Genomic DNA, 24,772 nt, shown 5'->3' on the forward strand with positions numbered 1-24,772 from the left:
CTGGGCTCTTCCTGCCTCCTCTCCCTGCAGATGCTGTGTTTACAGATGGGTTTTTGCTCCACGTTCTCCCAAGCTGAGGCACTGCATCAGTGCTGCTCCCTCAGCTCTCCTTTCTGGCAGAGGGGATGTCAGAGCCTCCTCTTCTGGAAATCTCCTTTTGCTGGACCCCAGCCTTCCACATTTCCTGTCAGGGAGCAGCAGGGCAGCCCAAAACCCTGCTGGGAGATGGTTTCCCACCCAGCTGGGAACCTGTGAGGAGTCGCACAGGCGTCCCAACCTTGGCAAAGAGCCCCTGGAGACTCCTCTGTACCCTGGGGAACTCGTTCTGCCGAGCTTCTGCCTTCACCAATTGTTCATCCCAAGCTGTCTCCAAAGCCAGCTTTTATTGGGAAGGCTTTAGTGACACTTGGGCAAGAACAAGTTTCCAGGTGAGGTCACTGGTGGAGGCAGGGATCTCTCTGGATTATGAAGCCTGACTTCAAAGGCTTCTCCTCTCCTCTTGAGGTTGAAAGGAACTTATTTTATGAATAGGTCATGCCTGGTTTTAATTAGCTTGTTTTTGTATTTGGGATGTCTTATTAATGCCTCGGTCACATGTGCTTTTATTTTTTTCCCACCCTTGCAGGATTAGCAGGAAGGGAGGAGGAGATTCCTCTGCTTCCTCATAGCAAAGGCTTCGACTCATCTGCAGACGACTGCAAAAATGATTAAGCATTGAGAAATCCAGGAGAAGCAATGATGAAATCTCTTGTCCAGGGCTGAATCTTCCAGCTGGGCTGTGGGGAAGGGTTGCTGGAAAAGGGGAGAAAAACCAGGGAAGGGGAGAAATAATTCCTGGCTGGCGCTGACGTGGCAAGTGATGGATCCCTCTGAGGGACATGAGGAGCTCTGGAAGACACCAAGGATGCTTGGCTGGCACTGTGCTGGCAAAGCTGAGACTGTTTGGGGTTCCCACTTGAGGCTGTGTTGGGAGGAGGTGGCTGAGAGCCCTTGGCTGGGGCTTTTCTGCCTTGTCACTGGGATTTGTGCTGGGTGAGGGCTTCAGCTGTCCTCTTGTAGGGCTGCTCAGGGGTATCAAGCTGTGGTTGGGTTGCATTGGCAGTGGGAAAATATTTGAGGAGCCACTGGTGGAGGTCATGGCGTGGTTGCCCATGGGTTGGTTCCTCTTCAGGAGGTCATTGCAGGGCTGAGTTCCTTCCTGGTGCTGACAAGGACTCTCCCAGACACGCCAAGTGCAGCTGAGGACAGGCAGTGCCTCCCTTGGCATGGCTGTGCTGAAAAGCCTGCTCCAGATGCCATGGAAGAGGCCCTGAATTGGGATCCTCAGGATCATGGTGTAAGTGCTCTCCTGGCTGGTTTGATTGGATTTAACTGAGCTTGTGTCTAACACTGTGGGCTCAGGTGCTGGGGAAGGGCTTTGGTGTTGTGCTGCAGCTGGATGTGTGCCCCCCTCCTGGGTTTTGGGCTGGTGGAGCCCTCCTGGGCAGCTCAGCCCTCTGCTCTTCCCCTGCATGATCCTGCAGGGCCCCTCTCCATGGCCTGATGCTGGTCCAGCTCCATGGGGAATGTGCTGGAGCAGAGCAGGAGGAGGGCAGTGTCACAGACATCTTTTATGGAAAATCCTTTCCTTAGGATTTTTCCTCCTGAGAAGCTGAGAGGCCTCAGGAACAAAATGTAAACAATGATTGTCTGCTGCTGTGGAATGCAACAGGTGGGTCTGTGATTGGTCTCATGTGGCTGTTTCTAATTAATGGCCAATCACAGCCCAGCTGGCTCGGACAGAGAGTCTGAGCCACAAACCTTTGCTTTCATTCCTTCTTTTTCTATTCTTAGCGAGCCTTCTGATGAAATCCTTTCTGCTATTCTTTTAGTATAGTTTTAATGTAACATATATCATAAAATAATAAATCAGCCTTCTGAAACACGGAGTCAGATCCTCATCTCTCCCCTCATCCTCAGACCCCTGTGAACACGGTCGCAGGGCAGAGCTGGGCAAGGAGGGGTGACATGGGAAACAACCTGCCCAGCACCTTGCTAATCCCCAGAGATGCTCCCACATGACAGGGCAAGACAGCCCTGCTGCTGGGGGGTGTGTGAGGAGATGTCAAATCAGAGCTGCTCTCTTGGCTGTGGGAACCCGTCTCAGCTCGGGGCCAGGGTGTGGATCAGCTCTTCTTGCCTCTTCCTGCCCCTGCTGGCCTCACTCCCTTCCCCAAACAAGGTTTTTGTGAAGATGGGTGCTGGGGATGGCTGAGCTCAGCTCTGGGTGGGGATGTGGTGGTGGCAGTGCCACTGTCACTGTGCCAGGTCCTATTCTCTCGTGGTGTCCCAGCTCTGGGTCTCTGCTTTATTTCTCATTTCCACGAGGCTGGGAGCTGCCTGCTCTGCTGGTTGGGGAGGGTGGTCTGTGACCCTGCCACCCCTGAGGGTCAGGATTGTGCTGGTGTGTGCCACAGGGGCTCAGAAAAGGCTCCATGGGGACCTGAATGTGACTTTCCAGTATTTAAATGGTTTATAAAAAATAGAGAGATCCACTTTTTATATGGGCAGATGGTGATAGGACAAGGGGGAATGGTTTTAGATAAAAGAGGAGAGATTTAGATTGGATACAAGGAAAGAAAATCCCTCCCTGTGAGGGTGGGGGGCCCTGGATCCCTGGCAGTGCCCAAGGCCAGGCTGGACAGGGCTTGGAGCAACCTGGGACAGTGGGAGGTGTCCCTGCCATGGCAGGGGGTGAATGTGATGCTCCTGAAGGTCCCTTCCAACCCAAACAATTTTGGTTTGGCAGCAAAGCAGAATTCCCAGTTCTGCCCCAGGAGTTTTGGTGGGGTCTCCAGAGGATCCCAGGGCCCAGGAGGTGCTGGGGGAACAGGGCACTGCTGCAGGGCTGGACGTGGCTCCTGCTGCCCTGCCCCGGGCTGGAGTGAGGGTTCAGCCCTTCCTGAGCCCCCAGCACTGCTGTGTCTCCCCTTTTTCTGCCTCAGAGCAGCCTTGGGAGGCCGGGAACTTTCATCAGCCCGGCTCTTGGCCCTGAGGAGGAGCAGGAGGCACAAAGTCAGCTCCCAGCTCCAAAGGCAGCTGTTTAACTACACAGGGTGATTTCTAGAGGCTCTCCTGAGCTGGTTTCCAGCATCTCCTGGGGAAGGCTCTGCCCCAGAGCTGCGGAGGGGCAGCAGCCCCAGCCCAGCCCTGTGCCAAGGCAGAGCCCTGGATGCAGCAAGGCACATTTACACGAGTCAGCTGAAAGGACAGAGGCTTTCTGCAGAAGGGACAGTGGCATTTAACCAGCCCAACAGCAGCACAGAGCTGCTCCAGGCACAGCAGGGAGCAGACCCCAGCAGCGGCCGCAGTGCCTGGATGTTGGGAATTGTTTGGAGCTGTCCTTGGCTCTCTGAGGAGTGTCCCTGCCAGGTGCAGCTGTGCAGAGGAGCCAGAGGAGGAGGGCAGCTAGGCAAAGCCTGGAAAATCCCCTGGGGGAGCTGCAGAGCCTGGTTTGTTTTGGCTTTGCTGCCTGCACGGTGTTTGCAGGGAGCTGAGGGTGCTTGGCAGAGGGGAGGACCCAGGGCAGCCAGGAGAAAGCTGCTGGCTGCACAGGTTTTCCCCAGGTCTCAGGAGGCCTCAGGACCTGGAGGTGGCAGTGCCCCAAGGGTATTTGGTTTGCTCCAGCTCCCGTCAGGCTCAGCTAATAAAGGACACCCAGAATGAATTGGGACCTTAAATCTCATCTTGTTCCACCCCCTGCCATGGCAGGGACACCTTCCACTGTCCCAGGGTGCTCCAACCCATCCAGCCCGGCTTTGGGCACTGCCAGGGATGGAGCAGCCACAGCTTCTCTGGGAATCTGTGCCAGGGCCTCCCAGTGAACAATTCCTCCCCAGAATCCCATCCATCCCTGCCCTCTGTCAGTTTAAACCCCTTTTGCTGAGCACAGACCTTGGTGGTGGCTCTGCCCAGCTCTGGCATCACAGATGGGACAGGCTGGGGCCATCCCACTCCCTCTGCCATTCCCCACGGGGATTTAACCCCTGCAGAGCCCCTGTGCTGCACGCCAGCCTCTGCCATCCCTCTCCCGCTGCCCGCAGGGCTTTCCCTGCCCTTCCTCCTTGGCAGGCCTGGCTGCTGGGACGTGCTGGGGAACACCTTCGGGAAGGGAGCAGGTCTGCAGCCCCAGGCACAAATCTCTGCTTTCAGCACTGGCTCTGTGCCTCTGGAGAGCCTTTGTTGGTGCCCAACGCCCAGGCAGAGCCCGGGAGGAGCCGGGCCTGGATAAAGCGAGCCCTGGAGCGGGGCCAGGTTTGGCTGCTTGTGCAAGGGCAGGAGGAGCTCCCAGTGCTGACTCCCTGCGAAACACAGGGGGATGGATTGAGGGGGATAAGGTGGGTGGAGCCCTTTGCCAGCTCCCCAAGAGCCTCAGGTCAGGGGAAGGAGGACAGGCCTGTGGGGTGGCCATGGAAAGGGGAGGGCTGCAGGGAGAGCTGCTCCCAGGCACGAGGGGACAGTGGAGGAGGAGGAAGCAAAGGGAATTGGGATTTGCTCAAGCTGGACTGGCTGGTGATGCCAGTGCCTGATGTCTCAGGGATTTTTGGTCTAAGGCCAGCAGCACTCATGGGGAGGGTCCTGTGGGAGGGAGAGTGCCCAGGAGCACATCCCCACCTTGTTGGGGAAGATGAAACAGGAAAGCCTTATAAATATGATTGTCTGGCAAAAGATTTTGAAAATATAGAAACTTTAAGTGAGACTGAAATGAAAGCAAGCTTTGAGATCCCTCAGTCACTGAACAGCAGGAAAACAATGGCATGGCCAGCTGAAGGTAATCTCAACACCCTCTGCTTGCAGACAGGCCCAAGGGTCAGAGCAGACCCTACAGCTTGGCAGAAGGGGCCCAAAGAGGAGTTTTTAGGGTTTAAAATGTAACACAGTATGGTAATGTAATGATTCTTACAGGCTGTATGTAAATGCTATAGGATTTGTATCTTGTACTAGATTGGTCAGTGAGAATTAGGATATTCAACAAAGAAGAAGATTTATTGTGCTGTAACAGGAACCTCGCTCTCTTACTCTTTTACGCTCTTACCTTTTTTACTCTCTCACCCCCTCATCCTCTCTCCCCCTCTCTTCTCTCAGTCCTGCTCTGAGCTGTGGCTGGCAGTTCCAGCAGGGCCCTGCACCGAGGCCCTTTGCAATAATCCCCAAATTCCACGAGCTGGCTGCAGAGATCTCTGCTCTCCATCCATCCCGACCGTCCCACCCCCCATTGCTCCCACACAGCTCATCCTGCTGCTCCGAGGGGACAGAGCAGAGGGGCTGCACTGCAGGGACGGCAGGGATCCAGGGTGACACAGCAGCACCAGCTGTGGGGAATCCACCAGGATGCTCCTGGGTTTTGTCTCTTCCCTCTGCGAGGCCTCTGGAGCCTCCTCTGCTCTGCCAAGCCTCGGCAGCTGCCCTGGCTTTGGGGGTGCCAGTGCCCCTCCCTGCTCCTCTCCCCAGGCTGCTGCCTGGGTGGGAGCGGGGTGGGTGCCTCCCATCCCTCCCTCCAAAAAGCGATGCCTCTGGCTCCAAGATTCTGCTGCTGGAGGTACTGGGGGAGCTGCAGGGAGGGTTCGTGCCGTGCCCCCCAGGAGCAGGGAGGCAGTGGGGAGCCAGGGCAGAGCCCAAGGCTGGCTGGCACTGAGGAGGAGCACGGGGCAGCTGCCAAGGCCTCGGGGGCTCGCTTGTGACGGCTTGTTCGTGGCATATATTCCTTGTCAGGGCTCAGGCTCAGAGCTTGGCTCCCATTTCCTGGGAAAAATGCAGTGGAAAGAGGCTTCTATTCTTATTTTTCTTTTTTTTGTTTTTTCCTATTCTTATTTTTCTTTTACTGTTTGCTGGAGGTTTGGGGATGGGAGCACATGGAGGTCCTGGGGAAATGCTTTTTGGGGGGGTAGAAAATATTTGGCTGGACATTTGTGCCAAGGCACCTTGAGCTGCAGTTTATTGAGTCCAAGGCCACCTGATCTTGCATTTTAATAGTCTTAGGCAAGGCTCTCCTGCCCTGGGACCAGGGAGCTTTAATGAACAGGTTGCTTTTTTACAGTACAAGTTGAAAAGAGGTGAGTCCCTTGAGGAGTCTTTGTCCCAGGACACGGGTCACCCTCCACAGGGAGGGCAGACTGCAGTGGGACCCGCTGTGCAAAATGGTAACAGAAGAGTCTCTTAAATAACCAGAAGAAAACACGATCATGGACGATCCCTCCTTTTCCAGCAGCATTCTGGGGTGAGGAGCTGGCTGCCTTTTGCCAGCTGATCCCACACACTGCTGGGTACCAGTGATGCTTTCCTGCTTTTAACGAGGCTGGAGGTCACCCCAGCCTGGAAGAGACCTCTTTGAAGGCTGTGCCATCCAAGATTGTCCCCAACACTACTGCCACCTGCCAGGGAGGATGCCCTGCACCCCTTCCAAGCCCCATCTCTGGAGCTCTGCCCTGGCCAGGCATGATTTTGGGCTGTCCATCGTGGCCACGTGGTGCTGGTAAATGTAAACAAGACAAACAAAACAAACCCCTGCCCCAAGGAAGGCGGCACTGCCTGGGCTCCACCAGCTCTGCAGGGCCCCCCCCACCAGCCCCTACTGCTCCTTCTGCCCCGTGGGCTCGGGGGGCGCCTTTTTGGAGTCCACACAAGCACCCTGAGCTCCTGCAACCCTGTTCTTGAGGTGCTTGGACTGGGAGAGCTTGGAGAGCGGGATGCCCAGGGGTGTCCTCATCTCCTCGGGTGCCCTCTGGCTCTCTTGGGGCACGGAGCCGAAGCGCTGAGCTCTGCCCGGGGTTGGGGCCGCGTGCCCGGCTGCCGTGGCCTTGCTGGGGCTCAAGGCTTTGCTGTGCCAGTAGGGCTGGCTGCCTGCAATGGTCTTTTTGGGTTCTGCCCCCTCCCCTGTGTGCTTGGAGGCCCTGAGGGGTTTCTCGTGCGTCGGGGAGCAGGAGAGCTCCTTGCCCGGCTCCCTGCCCGCCGCCCTCCGGGGCCGGTAGTGGTAGATGTGGGTGCCCTGTGGGGGAGAGAGCAGAGACACAGTGAGCTCTGGCTGCAGGAAGGGTGCTGCTCCCTGCAAGGACACCTCTTCACCTGCGCCAGGTGAAAATCCCTCTGTCCCTTGCCCAAAGTCAGGGGCAGCTCGGAACTGTTGGGGAAGATGAAACAGGAAAGCCTTATAAATATGATTGTCTGGCAAAAGATTTTGAGAATATGGAAACTATGGGCAAGATTGAAATGAAAGCAAGCTCTGAGATCCCTCAGTTACTGAACAACTGGAAAACAATGGTGTGGGCAGCTGAAGGTAATCCCAACACCCTCTGCTTGCAGACAGCTCCAAGGGTCAGAGCAGACCCTACAGCTTGGCAGAAGGGGCCCAAAGAGGAATTTTTAGGGTTTAAAATGTAACACAGTATGGTAATGTAATGATTCTTACAGGCTGTATGTAAATGCTATAGGATTTGTATATTGTACCAGATTGGTTAGTGAGAATTAGGATATTCAACACAGAAGAAGATTTATTGTGCTGTAACGGGAACCTCGCTCTCTTAACACTTTTACTCTCTCACCCTTTTATTCTCTTACCCTCTCATCCTCTCTCCCCCTCTCTTCTCTCAGTCCTGCTCTGAGCTGTGGCTGGCAGTTCCCAGCAGGGCCCTGCACCCAGGCCCTGTGCAATAAACCCCAAGTTCCATGACCTGGCTGCAGAGATCTCTTGTCTCCATCTGTCCTACCCCCGGCGCTCCTACAGGAACGGCCTCAAATATGAACCCAGGCTGCTCGTCTGGTACCAAGCACTGGCACTCCCCAGCAGCCCCGCTCTTGTACCAAACACTGAGTCTTCCTGGCTCTGGTACCAAACACTGGCACTCCCCTGCAGCCCTGGCAGTCTGGAGGCTGTCCTGAGCCCAGCCCCTCCTGCCTGGAAATGCAGGACAAGGCATCTGAACACTGAACACCCACGTGAATCACGCCAGCCCTCACGTCAGCCCCGAGAGCATTCAGTCACCCAGAGCCAGCCTGTGGCACCAGGGCACTGCCAGGAGCAGATGAAAGGATGGATGGAGGGCTGGGAGAGGAGCCAGCAGCGAGCTGCAACACCGCTGTGGGGGTGGCTCTCTCAGCTGGGTTGAGACACACGTTTGGCTCGGGTCTGAGCACCATTAATCCTAATTCTGGACTGGGTAAGGCTGTCACACATGGCTGTGGCCTCCAGATGTTTATCTCCCCTTTGGGTGTGCCTGTGCCATGATCTGGAGGTGTGATTGCACCTGTGCAGAGGTACCAGGAGAGGTGAGATCTGGTGAGATCTGGTGAGCCGAGGTGCAGATGGCAGGAGGAGCTGGCTGTGCCAACCTGCCCTGCCTCTGCAGCGACCCTCAGCATGCAGCAGCTCAGCTGTCAGGCAGTCCCAAAGGCCTCCCTGGCCCTGGAGCTGACACCTCCTGCTTTGACCAGGAGGGTTGTGTTAAAGCAGTTTAGCTTAGGTAGTCCGAGATTGATTTAATTAGGTGCTCAAAATCAGTGCTAAGGTTTGAGATGGCTTCAGGTGAGAAGGATTAAGGGTGATTTGGCTTTTCTGCCTCTGAGCTCATCATGTGCCTGAGCTGGGTGGTGGCTCCTGACATGCTCTGGCTCTTGGGAAGGAGTTAAACCATGGCTTAAACCAAGCATCCCAGCCCAGGAGCCTGCAGCCTGTCCCTCCTGCCCAGCAGCAGAAGTGCTTGCCCAGGAGAGCCTGAATCCTGCTGGGTGCTGAGCTCTCCTCTGGAAGCCTTTGGAGACACTCTGAGCTCTGTGAAATCAGCAATTCCTGCAGATGTTGTCTGTTCAGGAGGGGTGGCTGTGTTGTGGATGGACATGGCTGGGCCAGAGCTTTGAGGTGTGATGGTTTGAGTGGAGCTGTGGGAGGAGGAGGAGGCTGGACTCGATTTCCATGTCATTGTGGGCACCCTCTGGGGAGGAGATTGGCTAGAAGGGGCAAGAGGGGTGGGATGGTGGTGGGGAATGGTGGTTCCTGGCTGCAGGATGTGCTGCTGTGGTTGCACTGGGCTTTTTTGGTGCTTTGGTGTAACCCCAACCCGTTACTGGTCTGGAGAGAAACCCCACTGTGGGCTGGGTGAACTTCTACACTGCATTTGGGCCCCATGCCCAGCAGCTCCAGCATTTGGGATGCAGTTTGGCAAGGAGGAGGCTGATGTGGAGTAGATGCTGGTGCTGCTCAGCTCTCCACAGGTCATCATCCAGCGTTCACTCTGCCAAAAACCTGAGCCACACCAAGGCTCCATCCTGGCCAGACCTGAAGGTGCTGCCCCTGTTCCTCATCATCTGCCAGGGATGGTCAGCAGGGTCTGTGCCCAGGTAAGGGCCCCCATGTGGCTGTGGAACTGCTGGGGAGGGGATTTTCCCTGTCACTGAGGGGGGCTTGTCTGGAAATTCTGCTCTGCCCGGACCTGGGGGCTCTGCAGATGGGAGAGGGGCAGGACAGGACCCAGCTGTCCCTCCTCCTCCTCCTCCTCCTCCTTGAGGCTGCTGTGCATCCAGCTGTGAATGGGGTTCTGTTTTTAGGGAAGGTGATTTCCAGGGAGAATGTGGTTTCCATGACATGGGAAACACGGTGTTTGCCCTGAGTGAGCCCCCACCTGTGTTTTGGGCTATGCTGGGCAATGGGCAGCACCTCAGAAATGTGGACCCGGAAAAAAAAAATTGGGAGAATTGACAGTGATTTCTGTCAGATTTGAGTTTTCAAGAGTTAATCAGGCGTTACTCCAATTTATTCTTTTTACACATGGGAGAAACTCTTCCCTGCACCTCTCCACTGCCTGCTGGCTTTCCTAACCCTGATGCTGTGCTAATTATCTGCCTCTCATCAAAGGGCCAGAACAAGTTACTGCAGGAACACCAGCGTGCCCAGCCGTCCCCAGCGAGGTGGCACCTGGGACCTGGGTCACAGAGCATCAAAGAGCTCGGAGCTCCTTGCCCTGCAGGGCTCAGGGGTATTTGATGTGCGAGGATTAAAGCTCTGAGCTCCCTGTCGCTGGCTGGGAAGGGAGAAGCAAGTGGACTCTGGGATGGTACATTTAATTCACTGTAAATACAGATTAGATGCTCAGCTGGGGTAACCTCAGGCAGTTTCAGTGATTTCAGCTGCTGGTTTAGCCCTGGGGGTTTGAATGCCCCAAAAACAGCGGGCGGGGAGCCGTGAGAAGCTGGAGTGCTTGGCAGAGGTGCAGGAGGTTGCAGAGCTGGGGTGGAAATCAGGGGATGGCAGTGTCGTCACCCCTGGGTGGGACAATGCTGTGGTGGGGATGCTGCTGTGACCTCCTGGCAGTTCTGGCCTGCTCCCCAGGCAATTGCAGCAGGGTGCTGGCCCTGCGTGGTGACAGGGCCCGGCGTCACTCGTGGCTCAGCCACAGAGCTGCTGACTGTGCCACTCGCCCACAGAGGTTGCTGTCCCTGTTTCTCCTGCCTAATTACGTGTCCGAGCGCTTTCCCTTTGATGCTAATCACCCTGGCAAGGCCTGGAAAACAAGCCTGAGAAGGACACGCCTGCATGCACAGTCTGTCCCCAGCTGGGCCTGATGGGCTGCGGATGGAGCTCAGAGCCCCAGCACATCTGTACAGCTGTGCCTGGAGCCCCAGCCCCAGCCCAGTGCTGTGGGATAATCTTTAATTACCAAAACCCTTCCCTTTAACAGCCATCCCCACTGCTGGACACCAACAACTGCGGCATGGCCACCATGTCTTTGTCACCTCTCGGGTGACCATGGCCACGTGCAGGGTGTTATTCTCCTTTATGGGAACCTGATCTCAGCATCTAGGACAGCACCAAAGACCGGGATGACACCAAAAAACTCAGGATGACACCACACCTCGCTTGAGCTGACTGGGTCACCTCCAGGTCTGCAAACCTTTGTAGGGTGGAGAAACAAAAGGTTATAGCAGGAAGTCCTACCTGGGCAGCACTGCTGGGGTAGGAGCTGTTTCCATCCAGGATGGTGTGGGGCAGCATGGGCCTGATCTCCACGGCCGTGCTCCTCCTCTTCATCATGTCCAGGTGCTTCAGGGAGGGCAGGCTGCCCAGGGGGCTGATGAAGGTGCCCCGGCTGATGTGGGGGTCACTGAGCTTCCTCTGCATGGGCAGGATGTCCCCGTTGTGGGTGACGTCCGAGTTGGTTCTCCGCAGGGGCCCGTAGCGGTCCCTGACCTCGAAGTACTCGTCGGAGATGGAGGAGGCGTTGGAGCGGCGGTAGCTGTGGTCAGCAGAGCTGCTGGAGTAGCTCTCCTGGTCACTGAGGGTGATGTACTCCTCTTCCTCCTCCTCCTCCTCCTCTCCCAGCCCGTTGTGGGTGCAGGGAGGCCCTTTGCCCTCCTGTGGAGCTGCTGCTGGTCTCTCTGGCTGGGCACGGCAGCTCTGCCTGGCAGCCCGGCTGGGTTTCTCCTCCCTCTCCTGCTTCACAGCCGTGTGCTCAGCCAGGGGTGGCTGCGTGTCACCCTGCAGGGCACTGCTGCTGTCACAGGCTGTGGTGACTTTGGTCACGAGGACACCGACAGGGACGGTCCTTGGCTTTGGAACTGGAGCCTTGACATCCTCCAGTGCCTCCTCCTGTGGCTTCAAATGATGGCCCAGAGGTGAAGAGGCAAATGTCCCCACTTGCCTCGTTGTCCAGCTGACACCCTCGATGGGGGTGGTCGTGGGGGCTGCAGGAGCTTCCATGGGGGGCTGTGGGGTCTGTCTGTGGCTGGGGGACAGCAGAGGCAGCTCCTGCTCCGAGTTCTTCCTGGCCTCCATCTCCCTGTTCTTCAGCATCTGCCGGTGCTGGGCGCTGGCCTGGGACACGTCGCAGACTTTGATGCGGTTCATCTGCGACAGCTTCACGTTCTTCACCTTGGGGTCGATGATGTTGATGTAGCCCAAGACCTCGCTGCCAGGCTCGGGGTCAGGCTCCACCCAGGTGGGCAGGTAGTCAAACATGTTGGCTTTCTCCAGGTTCAGGAGGCCGGGGTGGACGAGCGGGGAGAGCTCAGCCACATCCCCCTGCCCCTCGCCCCCCTGGCCCTCGGGAGGGGCTTTGCCTTTGTTGTCGCTCTTCTGGTTTTTGTCCTGGTTCTCAGAGGAGGTCTTGCTGATCTGGTCGGCGCTCTTGGCCTTCACCAGGGCGTATTTGGGGTTTATCAGCTTCTTCACCACGGCGTTGGCGGGGGTCACGGGCACCACGGAGGGCAGCGTCACGGGCTCGGGCTCGGGCTCTTCGCCCATGGAGATGGACTTGAGGCTCACCCCCTTGGACATGAGGTAGAGCTCCTGGAACTGCTTGTCAAAGGCCTCCACCACCTGGCCCGACAGGACTGTGATCACATTCCGGTCTGTCCTCGCTGCAGACCAGGTGAAGCTGGAACAGAAACACACTGGGGACTCTCAGCTGGTAAATAACACCTCTCCCCAGGCCTGGCCTTCCCCGGGGACTGGTGGTGCCAGCAGGGACATGATCTCACTGTGAACATAATGATGGGATTGACAAAATAGCTCCCATCTCAAATTAGAGTGAAGGGTTGGAGTCCTGAGCACAGTGGGACTTGAAGTAAAAATACAAGGAATTTGCAGTGGGTCAGTGCCTTAGTGTTGGGTGCTTCTCCTGTCTCAGTTTGGGTTAAGAGAAGGGACTCGTAAGTGGATGTGTTATTTGTTATGGCCAGAAAAGAGGAAACGTTTCAGCTCCATGTTTATAAAACTTGTCTTTTAGACCTGAAACCTGACCAGGGCTGGTCGCTTTCTACCTAAGTAAGTTTTCCTTTGAACAAACTGAAAAATATTTTGTGTAGGAAATTGACTGGAAAGCTGAGCTTGGTGTGAGAGCTGGGGCGGGCTGTGGTTTGTGCTCTGGTCCTTCCTTGTGCTCATCAGCACAGAAACACTTGGTGTGTCCCACCACCTCCCAGAAGGGTGGGTGCCCTAGACCCCGTGGTGTAGGGAGTAGTGGGAACCCCTTAGGGCCCACTCCAAATGGAAAATCTCCTCCCAGTTTAGGATGAGGAGAGCAAATCTGGCATGGGCTCCTGGAGCCTTGGACCACGAGGGTTGATGTTGATCTTTGACCAACACCTGAGTGGGGTGGGCAGGAGGAGATGTCACTGCTGTACCTGTAGGAGCCACACATGGCTCGATCCCCGTCCACGAACATGAACTTCTGGGCCAAAGCCCCCTTGAACTTGGTGGCTGAGCGGGTGAAGAACTCGGTGCCCCCGGTGCTGCGGACGCGCAGGTTCTGCAGGGCAGAGGCAGAGGGGTGGGCGGGGGGGAAGAGCTGCTGTGGCACCACAGCCAACCCTCCATGGACACCACCACCCACCCTCCATGGACACCACCACCAACTCCAGCGGTGCATCTGTGATTGGCCCATGTTGGATGTTTGTAATTAATGGCCAATCACAGCCCAGCTGGCTCGGACAGAGAGCCCGAGCCACAAACCTTTGTTATCATTCCTTCCTATTCTATTCTTAGCGAGCCTTCTCATGAAATCCTTTCTTCTCTTCTTTTAGTATAGTTTTAATGTAATATGTATCATAAAATAATAAATCAAGCCTTCTGAAATATGGAGTCAGATCCTCATCTCTTCCCTCATCTAAGACCCCTGTGACCATCATCACCACCCACCCCTCCAGGAACGCCCCTCTGGGTGCTCCACAGCCCCTCTGAGGAGGGGAATGTTCCTCATGGCCGGCTCAGAGGAGGCCACAGCGACGGGGAGATGAAATAACTCGCCCAAGGCCACCATGGGCTGGGCTTGGGGAGTTTCCTGCCTTGCCCATGTGCTGCCAGGCTGTGTTTGCCATCTCTTGAACTCGGTGTCTGTGGGCGAGGGCTGTGTGGTGCTGCTGCAATCTATGCAAATGCCACCCTGGGAGAGGAGGCTGCTCACCTGCTCCCAGCAGGAGATCTGCAGGGGGTTTTAGGGGGAGGTGGGGACCCCAGGACAGCCCACGTGGTGTTTTGTCCTTCCCCACGCTCCTCCTTTGCTGTGCTCCTAAATTCGGGCATCTGCTCCTGGTTTTAGGGGCCGGTGGGAGATCAGGCAGTGGGAAAACATCTTTTCACCCTGGGGAAATGAAACCTGGAGTGGAGCTGGGTGTCCTCCCCAGGGAATGCAGCGATGCAGGGGCAGCCCTGGCTCTGTGAAAATGTTTTTGCTCTGTTTTTATCCCCAGGCTGGCTCCTGTCTCTGGCCTCCCCATGGAGGGCACTGGCACATTCCTCAGCAGAGCAGATAGCATCTCCCACGGCAAAGGGGCTCCCTTTGGGTGGGGAGAAAATATTTTCTTGAGAAAGCGCCTGCATTCCTCCTGCTCCTGCTGGGATCTTGGTAAGGCTGTTGCAAAAGGCTCTGTGTCATCAGTGGGTCATGCCCTCCATGGCTGTTTCATTGGGTGTTTTGTTTTGTTTTTTAAAGAAAAGCATCAAAACTATTTGTCTTGCCCTCCTCCAGCCTTTCTCATCTGCTTCCCTGGCCTCTCCTCTGTCCCTGGAGACCATGACCAGGCACAGTCCCAAGCCCAGGTGCACCCCTAGTCCCTGCTCCCCCATCCCTGGCAGGAAAATTCAGTGCAGATGATGTGCCAGCCCCAGCTCTCCTGACTGTGTTTCCAGGGAAGCTCCACTCACTGAACAGAGATGGTTGGGGGGGGAAAATTTTTTGCGAATTTCATGTTTTTCTTAGCAAAAACGCTAAAAAAACGCTTTTTGCCTGCTGTGGCTGGGGCGAAACCGCTGCTGAGCATCCTCGTTTCTGCCAGCGTGCTGCACTGAGAGGGCTGGGATGGCAATTGTCCCCCCTGTCCCTTGTCATGGGGCTGCTGAGAGAGCAGCGACACCCCCGGCTTCACCCTGTGCCCATCACCCGCCCGGAGCTGCCCCTTTGCCCAAACCCCAGGAGCAGCTCTGGGTGTTTTCCAGGCAGCAACGCTCCCGGTGCTGATCCCTTTTCCTCCTCCTATCAGTGCTGTTGAGTGAAGTCTGCTCCTCTAATCCCTGCCGAGGCCGGGCTGAATCACCCAGCCCTTGCTCAAGCAGCGCCCGCCTTGCCCCAGCCGGTTGCTAATTGCCACCGAGATAACGAGGGACGTTTGTTAACATCTCCTGCCTTGAGAAGCAGCTCCCAGACTCTGCCCTACTTTCCCTCACCTCCTCCTGCACCCCGTGCCAGCCAGCTGGCTGCAATGTGTGGCAAATCCCAACTTCCAGACATTTGCCGAGCTCTGCAGGTGCTCTCCTGCTTTTCCAGTCCTGCCACCGCCGGGGCTGCTAAAGCAGGAAAACACCGGCGTGCGTCAGCGCTGCCTTTTCTGCTCTTGGAGCAGCAGCAGCCCGCGGGATCCCAGGCTCCCCAGGGCGTTTGGACTCGGGGAAAAGCTGGGCTGTGTTTGCTTTGGTTGCTGGCAGCAGGCACTGGGGAGGGCGTGAGGTTTTGGGGAGCCCCGTTCCCCCTCCTGGTGCCAGCCAGGTGTGAGGGTGTCGTGGCTCCTGCGTGTTCCTGCTCAGCCAGGGCCTGGCCCTCACCCACCCTAAGCAAATCTGGGGAGCCTGCCCGGGCACGGGCCCTCCTGGAGGGCATTTGGCATCGGGCAGGCTGACGTCAGGAGCAGCAACATCACTGCTGTGCCAAGCAACAGGCCAGGCCGAGCCGGGAGTGGGGGTCTGCGAGCCCCCAGTGGGGCTGTGGGGCTGCTCGGGTGTGTTTGCATCCCATGCTGGTGATGGGGGCACGGCCTGGGACTGTCCTGTGGTTGGTGTGAGGGTCCCTGCTGAGGCTGGAATAACCCCCTGTCCTCTCCTCTGCCCCTTCCTCTGCCTTTGCTCTGTGACAGGTGGTTTTCTCTGCACCCCCTGCTCACACAGGGATGTGGAAGGGGAATCCCAGAATCACTTGGGAATCCCAGAATCTCACTTGGAATGAGATTTGAGGTCCCTTAAATCCATTCCAACCCCCGGCCACGGGCAGGGACACCTTAAACTAGACCAGGTTGCTCCAAGCCCCATCCAACCGACCCCTGCACTGGCAGCCATCCCCCCTTGTGCTTTGCCTTCCCTGCTTTTCCGTGGGATTTTGCACAGGAGTGATTCCATGTGCATCCATGGATCCTGCCTTTGGAGCCAGGGTGTTTGCTGCTGTGCCAGCCACAGCTGGGGCTGGCAGGGAAATGGATCTGGGAATGTCACTGGGACGTCTGCCTGTGCTGGGAATGTCACTGGGACGTCTGCCTGTGCTGGGAATGTCATTGGGACATCTGTCTGTGCTGGGAATGTCACTGGGACGTTTGCCTGTGCTGGGAATGTCATTGGGACGTTTGCCTGTGCTGGGAATGTCATTGGGACATCTGTCTGTGCTGGGAATGTCACTGGGATGTCTGCCTGTGCCCATGGCTGTTGATTTCCTGGTGCTGGCATCACCTGTGGCACTGCCCAGCACGGTGACAGCACTGAGGGCACCCTTGGCAGCTGCCAGGGCCTGGGGCAGCGTGGGAGCCTCCCTGCCCTGCTCCCAGCCCCTGCTGGGGCGGAAGCTCCAAAAAAGGGGAAAATCGGGTTTTTCATTCTTGTGGTGGCTGCAGCTGCTCCTGCCCCCGGGGCAGGAGCTGGGGCCAGCAGGGACCCAGCCCTGGCACAGCATCTGCTGCTCCCTCTCCCTCAGGAGGGGCTGAGCTCGCAGGTTTGCCCTGGGCTTTGCTGTGCCCACCCCTGCAGGGCTGCACCCTCACCCTCTCCCGCGTCCCAGCCCTGGTGGGCACCAGCAGCCCCCTGGGCTTTCTGCTCCAGCTTTGCTGGGTGCAAATCCACATCCCATCCTCTCCCCCAGCCCTCCATGCTGCTCCTGAACTTGGGCATCACCTCCAGCTTTGGCCACAGGAAAAATGGACTGAACTCTTCACAGCTGGGGGTTGTGATTCCCCAGGACAGCGGGGAGCAGAGCTGATAATTCTGATTATCTCCTGCGTTTGGAGGAGGTTCCCCAGCTCCAGGTCCTCCCTACCTTCAGGTGCCCAGCGTGCATGTGGGCTCGCTCACACATCTGGAGGAAGTGCTTCACGTTGGTCTCATCCAGGATGATGTAGACTCCCACTTTCCTCTTGAAGCCGGCGTCCAGGAGGTCCTTGAAGATGTCCACGTCGGTGAACATGTCCATGACCACAGCAATGACCTGCAGAGGGGACAGCAGGCATGAGGCTGGGTGGCCAGGGACGACCCAAGGTACAGCCAGAGCTTGTTTAGTGAGAGGCAAAGCAAAGTGCTCCCTGTAGGAGGCTGGAATTTGGAATTTGGGCTGGGGGAGCCCAGGATTGCCCCCAGTCTGAGGATGGACAGTCCTCCCATTCCTCTGTGTCACTGTGGAAAGTTTGATCTCCAAGAGAGGTAGCTGTGGCACCTGGGGACATGGTTAATGGTGGCCCTGGCAGTGCTGAGTTAATTGTTGGACTTGGTGGTCTTTGGGTGCTTTTTTCCAACCCTGACCACTTCAGTGGTGATCCAGAGCATAATCTACTGATGAAAAACCAGTTCCTGAGGGTGAATCTAACTTTCCTGCCTTTAAAGGCTTCACAAAATGCAGAGTCCAGTTTGTGGCTGAGAAGTTTGGTGTCCCTTTGCCGTCAGCATTGCAGGGAGCATCAGAAGAGGAGAACTTTGATGCACAATGATCACAGAATTATTGAGGTTGATAAAGACCTGCAGGACCACCAAGCCCAGCCCTTGAGTGGTGTGTCCATCTGTCCTGCTCTCACTGCCCAGCCTGGGCACTGCTCCTCCTGCACAGCATCCCTGCTTCCTGCCAGGCTGTGTGGAAGGGGCAGAGCCAGGCCAGCAGTGCCAGCAGCCTGAGCAGTGCCAGCTGTGCTTGTCACAGGGCAGTGTCACTGATACCCACAGGCTGGAGCCAGGGTGTTTGCTGCTGTGCCAGCCACAGCTGGGGCTGGCAGGGAAATGGATCTGGGATGTCACTGGGATGTCTGCCTGTGCCCATGGCTGTTGATTTCCTGGTGCTGGCATCACCTGTGGCAGTGAGCAGCAGCTCATGGCAGAAGGGATTGCCTCCAGAAGGGCTGGAGGCAATCCCAGGGCAGCTCCACAGGGATTTCTGCCTCCCCTCATCCCAGGGGAAAGGCATCAGGGAGCTGCTTTGTCACTGTCCCATGGCTGGAATTCCTCCCATGCCCGTGGCTGCTGCTGGAAGGTGCCAGGGCTGGGGCAGGTGGGTGCTCCTGCCCTTCCCTGCTGGCCATGGCACGTGGCTGAGCCAGGGGGGACACCAGGGAGACCCCAGGCTGCTCCTCCCTCCCTCAGGAAGGGGCTGGGATGCTGCTGGGTGCTTGCACACTCAGACACCTCCAGCCCAGAGCTCTCAAAGCACCCAGCTGCCTTTTAATTAGTTCTGTGCCACAGGACGTGGAGAGCTTTAATTAAGCAGAGGATTGTTATGACACTGCTGGCTCTTCCCTTCCTTTTCTGCAGGCCATGGGGGGAAGAGCAGGGCTGTGTGGGGAGCCCCAGCCCTGCTGTGGTCCCCAGCCCTGACCACAGCAGCGTTTTGGGAGGTGCCATGGAGCCAGGTGAGGGGGCACTTTATGGCTTTGCCACTCGATTTTCACTCATTTTTCCCATTTTTCCTCAGCCCAGAGCCTCCCCCCAGGCTTTGCTGGGAAAGGCTGAACCCTCACTCCCTTCTGCACCCACTCGTGTGCTTTGCTCATCCTTGTCCTGGCGGGGAAACTGAGGCAGGAACCTGCTGCTGGATTTGCATGGATGCAAAGCGGGACGGGTTCAAAGCTACTCTGGGAGCTCTGGGCTTGCACTTGCCATGTTCAGCAAAAAACTGGGGAGGAGCTGAGCTGTGTTCCACGAGTCCTGGGCAAGGGACACCTTGGTGGGACAGCGTGGGTTTGGTTTGAGGACCAGGGTTTGGTGGCAGAGGGTTTGGTGGCAGAGGATTTGCCTCTGACCCTGATTCTCCATGCCCATGCCACTTCTCCTGTGTGCTCTTTTCCCCAGGAAAAGCTGAGCACTTGTGAAATGGGCATGAGAGCAGCGCTGAGCTTTGTTTTGAGGGAAAAGAACATTTCCCACTGTGGTCCCAGCAGTGCTGAGGCCTTGGCTCGCTGCTCGGGGGTGTGAGGGAGTTGTGCAGGGCTGTGGGCAGGGCACCGTGCCCCGTGCCCAGCCCTGCTCACACACTGCAGGCAGTGCCCAGGGTGCCCAGCTCTCAGCCACCTGCCCACGTTTTAACGCAATTCCTCCTGCCCAGCTGGTCATCCTGTCACTGCTCCTGCTTCCCTCCCTGCTGTGTCCTGCCTGCAGGACAGGCTTGGCCCTGGTTTGTCACCGGGGTGTCACTGGCACAGGGCGGGTGGGAGAGCGAGGATGGCGCTGGCAGCTCCCCATGGGGGGACTGTCCCTGCCTGGGTGACATCTGCTGGGATCTGTCCCTGTCAGGGTGAATTCTGCTGCTGGGATCTGTCCCTGCCTGAGTGACACCTGCTGCTGGGATCTGGGATCTGCCCTTCTCTCGGTGAATTCTGCTGCTGGGCTGCCTGGGCTTCATCCCTGGGATGCCAAACCCTGGCCCAGGGATCCTCTGCAAAGACTGGAGGCCTGTCTGCTCTGCAGCAGTAAATCCTGCCTGCTCTTTGCTCCCCAGCCTGGGGAGTGGCATTGCCTGCAGCAAGCTGTGCCATGTGGCTGTGAGGAGCCAGCCTGTCCCCTGTCCCTGTCACCCCTGCCAGGGCAGTGCTTGGTGCTGGGCATTCCCTTTCCTGAAGCTCTTTCGCTGCTGTGTCATCCCAGGAAGCTTTGCCATCCCTTTGCCATTCTCCTGGAGGGTGAAATCAGCCCTAAATCTGCTCCCAGTGCCCATGCAGGTGAAGCTTTTCCTGCCAGGATCCCAGGAGCTGCCAGAATCCAGGGGGTACAGCAGTGTGCAGGTGCTGGGTCCCAAATCCCTGAGGAGTTGGGTCCCAAATCCCTGAGGAGCTGGGTCCCAAATCCCTGAGGAGTTGGGTCCCAAATCCCTGAGGAGCTGGGTCCCAAATCCCTGAGGAGCAGGGAGCATTGTGTCCCCCTGGACACTGGGAGAAGCTGTTGGGATTTTTTGGAACAGCTCTGATGAGCACCCAAACTGCAGGATCATGTTTTATAGAGGAAGTTGCAGCTCTTTATTGTCTCACCATGAATCATCAGATAATGACTTTTGGGGTGCACCACGTGGGCATTTAATAAATTAGGCAGGCACCAAGGCACAATTAGAGGAAGAGTGTTGGGATGGAGGAGAGGTGGGACAAGTACCATTAATAATTGCTCTCCCCTGTCGACCCTTTCATCCAGGAACAGCAGAAGGTTTTGTAAACAGTAATTAATAGGGCCTCCCAACCTTCTCTGGAAGTTGCTCAGGGTAATTACATCACCACAATCCCAACCTGGAACCTCAGGTGAAGACAGGAGGTCAGAGTCACTGCTCTCTCCCCTGGCTCTGGGCCAAGATCAATGTTTACATGCTCTGGTTTCTGGTCAGAGAGAGCCAAGAGGAGAGGAGAGAAGGAAGATCTTCCTCCCTTCCACCACAGAATCATTAAGGCTGGAAAAGACATTCAGGATTGTCAACTCCAGCCTTGGACCCATCACCGCTTGTCACCAGCCCTGAGCGCCGAGTGCCACATCCACAAATTCCTTGTCACCTCCAGGATGGGGACTCCAAACCTCTCTGGGCAGCCCCTTCCAGTGCCTGGCCACCTTTTCCATGAAGAACTTGTTCCTGATGTCCAACCTGTGAGCTCTGCAGCCCGAGGGATCCGCAGCAAGGAGGAGACAGCCAGAGCTCAGCCTGGTGAAGGGCTCTGGGGTGAATCCCTCACCAGCTCTGCTTGCTGGCCACAAAGATGGCATTTTCAGGGACCTGGCCACGGGATCCTGCCTCTCCTTTCTCCCATTCCTTCCCAGCAAGAGGAGGGGATCATTTGCATCTCCCTCTCTGCGTTTGGGGCGGCGTTTGGCCTCGTTCCTGCGAGCACCAGGGCTCCTCTGACCCTCGGAGCAGCCTCACATCCCTGGATTCCTCGCCCTGAGAGCCTGTGTGACCTCCCAGCACCAGCACTGCTCCCATGGGCTCTGAACTCTGCTGGGCCAGCCCCAGAGGACTTTGCCCTCCTGGCCATGGGACAGCAAGCGACACGGCGGGGTTTGGGGCTGGCACCGGGGCAGAGAGAGCATCTGGGACAGCGTCTGGAGCAAGGGTCATCCTCGGGCAGGAGCCTGGGCCTCTGCCAAGCCTGTGCTCCTGTGCACGTGGTGGAGAGCGCTGGGGCAGGGATCTCCCAGGGAGGACAGGGCACGTGGGCAGTGTGTGTGACATGTGATGGTGGCAGCAGGACGGTCCCTTTGTCCACTCTCAGCTCCCTCAGCCAAACCCTTCCACCTCTGGGCTGCTGTGAAGACCTCGAGCCCTGGCAGAAACCAGCAGGGTGGTCTAGCCCAGTGTCCCCCACCCTCAGGAGCACCCACAAGTTGTCACCTGGGCTGCACTGTGTGACAGCAGGTTCAGCTGCAAGGAATCCTGTGCTCAAATATGGGATGGGAGACCACGGAGGAACCCCAGTCTCCTGTAACCCCTGCACCCCCAGACCCTGCAGCACCGAGCACTCACCCATCTCTGCGTTTCCTGAGGCACCACGAGCTCCAGGCAGGCTCCTGCATGTCACCAGTGGTGTCACCATGTCTCATCCCACAATCAGGGCCCGTCTGGAGCGGGAGGCAGAGCCCAGCCCTGCTCAGGGCCATCGAGTGCCGGTGATGAGCACAGCAGCATCAGCCCTGGCCATGTCCCCGGGTCCTGGAGAGGCTCCAGGGGAGGTGGGGATGTGCCTGACTCAGCTCTGGGAGCAGGAGCAGGGTGTGGGATGACTCAGGAGGGCAGGTGGGAAGCGGTGAGTAGGCAAAGGCAGGCGGGAGCTGCCGGCCCCGGTCGGAAAGACCCGAAGATGAGACATTGTTTGTTGTGGGATTGTGCTCCCAGCCTCCATCCCACGGGATGGCAGCTCTCCCTTCCCTTTGCCCTCACTGCAGAGTGCTTTGGCAGGGAAAATGCCACAGGTGAGGACAAGTCACCTCGACTTGTGTGAGGTGACAGTGGCCAGAGATGGCTGCTGCCCACAGCAGGGCAGCCCTGACACCCCCAGCAGCCATTCCCGAGATCCTGCTGCCTTGGATGTTTGGAGAGATTCATTTTCCTGCCTGAGCTGGTCTGAAGAGGCTCTGCTGGCTGCATGTCACAGGTTTGTTTCCCTCTCTCCTACCAGGACCTGCAAACCCCAGCACTATCTCTGGAGGACCTGGTGCATCCCAGCCTGTCCCCTCTGCTCCACAGCTACCCTGGCAGGCTCTCCCTGTTTCCCTGCTGGGGATGTTGGGAAGCTCCTTCCTTCATGATGCTGGATGCACAGAACCCAAGGAGCTTCAAGGCATCAAGAAACCAGCAGGTACCAACCCCTCCTGGGACTGGGTCATTGGGAAACACCAGCAGCACCTTCCCACCTCTGACCTTCGGCATCTCCTCCTTCCCTGGGTGATGGATGGCTCATGCATCCCCACTCCCTGCTCCTCGGCTTGGAGCCACAAGGGAGGACAAGTCTGAACCCAAATCCCTTCAGCATCTGCCCAGCCTTGTCCCTCCCCTCAGCAGCTCATCCTTGTCCTCTGAGCGCCAGGATGAGCCAGCCTGGAGCCCCACAGCCATCTCAGGCCAAACTTGGCCCTCGTGTGGCTCAGAGCTAGACCAGGAGCTTTGGTTACTTTGCCCCAAGGTCACGGACTGGACGGGTGGTGGACACAAGGACTGAGGCCGGCCATGACCCCAGGGTCAGTTCTGGACAGCTGGTGGACCCAGGGCCTGAAACCAGGACACAATCCCAGGTTCCTGCATGCTGTCACACCGGGAATAACGATTGTGGAGTGGCTGGGACCATGGGCTCCCAGCTGGAGAACAGCTCAACCCATTTTTCTCCCCAGCAGCCCTGCAGGGACCCTGGGATGAGCAGAGCTGCTGTGTGGATATTGGGGAGGGCTGTGCTGAACCCAGCTAGCAGCATCCACAGCAAACCCTGATCCCCAAATATTACAGGAAGGATATGAATCCGACTCCTCCTCAGCCAATGAACAGGACAAATAAGATGTTGGTGACGATTAGGATGAGTATTGCGATTAGGAAGAATAGTGGGTAGGTAAAAAATTTTGTGATCTAGGGGTCTGAAGCTATAGATCACGTTGCAAATTGCAGGATAGATCATTATATTGGTTACAAAGAAAAACCTGCACGCTTGGCCCCGCTGCCTCGGCTCGGCCAGAGCTCCCCGCAGGACAGGGATCGGAGCACGACGCCCTGGGGCCAATCCTGCCCCGGCCCCGCCGCACCTCACCTTCTGAGCCTGGCAGATCATCTTCCTCACCACCTCCTTGATGTGCGCCTGGCCCTCGATGGGCGGCTGCATGTACACGGTGGCCCTGGTGACTCCGCGGTAGGCGATGGTCTCGGGCCAGCCCAGGTCCAGCTGCGGGATGGAGCGGTCCGACCTCTGGGGCCAGTACTCCAGGGAAGGCGCCACGTCCTGCTCGTCCCCTTGGCTGTTCCTGTCGCCCTCGCTGTCCCCGCCGCCGCTGCCGTGCCGCGGGATGTACTCGGAGCCGGGGTCGTAGGTCTCCAGCGTGTCCAGGATCTTCTTCAGCTCCAGCTCGGACAGGAAATCCCTGATGTTCTCCCTCTTCAGGACTTCATAGAAGGCGTCGGGGCCACGGGAGGCCAGCGCCTCCAGGGCCAGGCGTTGCTCCTCGCTGTAGAAGAACTCGGGCTTGGACTCGCTGGACCTCCAGTTGACGTGGCTGTCGTCCAAGCACTGCACCTGGGAGAAAGCCATGGTGACCCCGCTCGCCGGTCCCCTCTGCCGAGGGAGCCCTGTGCCCCCAGCGAGCGCCGGACGGCGGCAATAAACAGGAATTAATTATTCTCCAGTCTTTAAATACACAGTTTGCTTCACCCTGCGCGGCTCCAGGCGCAGCTTGGGGAAGGCACCGCTCCCTTTTCCAACGGCTCTGCCACGCCGGAGCTCTTCCTGCCGGGGAGGAGGCTTTGGATTCTGCCTTCCCTCGGGCTCCAGGCAAGGAAAACGCGGAGCTGCCCCCAGCAGGGGCTGCGTGGCGGGGCAGACAGCCCCAGGTGTACCTACAGCACCAGCAAGGTCCTTCACCCCCGCGGCCGCTCCCTCCTCATCCTCCGCTCTCCCAAGACAACGCTAACACCGGATGAAATTAAAAAAAAAAAAAAGGGAAAGAAACAAGGAGAGAAAAGCGGCTTAAAGCAGGGCGGCGAGGAGCAGGGAGTCTGGGCCGAGGTGCGGTGCCTGGCTGCGGTTCCAGCGGGGGAAGGCAGCGCTGTGCCCCAGCCTCCTGCGCATCCCGGCTCGGCTCTGCCAGCGCGCACTGCCGGGCCCGGACAGGTAACAGCAAGAAGTGAAAAGAGGAAAAGGAAAAGAGTGATTCATCCCTCCGCCCTGCCCCACCTGCAGTCACATGCTGCCTTCACACATTCCCTGCCCAGCCCCATTAACTCTTTCGGCTGAGGCGCCCTCGCACCCGCGGAGCAGAGCCCGGAGCCCCCCGGGAGGGTCCTGGGTGGCTCCAGAGGGCTTTGGGGGTTCTTTTCTTCTCTTCTCTTCTCTTCTCTTCTCTTCTCTTCTC

The 24,772-nt window shown here is 57.5% G+C and overlaps 1 protein-coding gene across 1 annotated transcript; it reads right to left on the reverse strand.

Annotated features, from left to right (window-relative positions):
- Nucleotides 1–6,607: 6,607 nt before the first annotated feature.
- FAM83G (family with sequence similarity 83 member G) lies at nucleotides 6,608–23,952 on the reverse strand. The gene is made up of 5 exons (XM_005425946.1): nucleotides 23,458–23,952; nucleotides 17,034–17,201; nucleotides 13,150–13,274; nucleotides 10,964–12,401; nucleotides 6,608–7,024 (listed from the first exon to the last, which is right to left on the reverse strand). The coding sequence occupies exons 1-5, from the start codon at nucleotides 23,950–23,952 to the stop codon at nucleotides 6,608–6,610; spliced, it is 2,643 nt and encodes an 880-aa protein (XP_005426003.1).
- Between the last annotated feature and the right edge of the window lie 820 nt (nucleotides 23,953–24,772).

Source organism: Geospiza fortis, unplaced genomic scaffold (genome assembly GCF_000277835.1).
Source record: "Geospiza fortis unplaced genomic scaffold, GeoFor_1.0 scaffold213, whole genome shotgun sequence".
Lineage (NCBI taxonomy): Eukaryota > Metazoa > Chordata > Aves > Passeriformes > Thraupidae > Geospiza > Geospiza fortis.

What these genes read in the sequence shown, in the direction of transcription:
- FAM83G (XM_005425946.1), bottom strand. Translation starts at nt 23,952, where the DNA reads ATGGCTTTCTCCCAGGTGCAGTGCTTGGACGACAGCCACGTCAACTGG. An exon ending in TGCACGCTGGGCACCTGAAG is followed by an intron (nt 13,275 to 17,033) that starts GTAGGGAGGACC and finishes TCTGCCCTGCAG; the next exon opens with AACCTGCGCGTCCGCAGCAC. An exon ending in GCCATGTGTGGCTCCTACAG is followed by an intron (nt 12,402 to 13,149) that starts GTACAGCAGTGA and finishes TTTCTGTTCCAG; the next exon opens with CTTCACCTGGTCTGCAGCGA.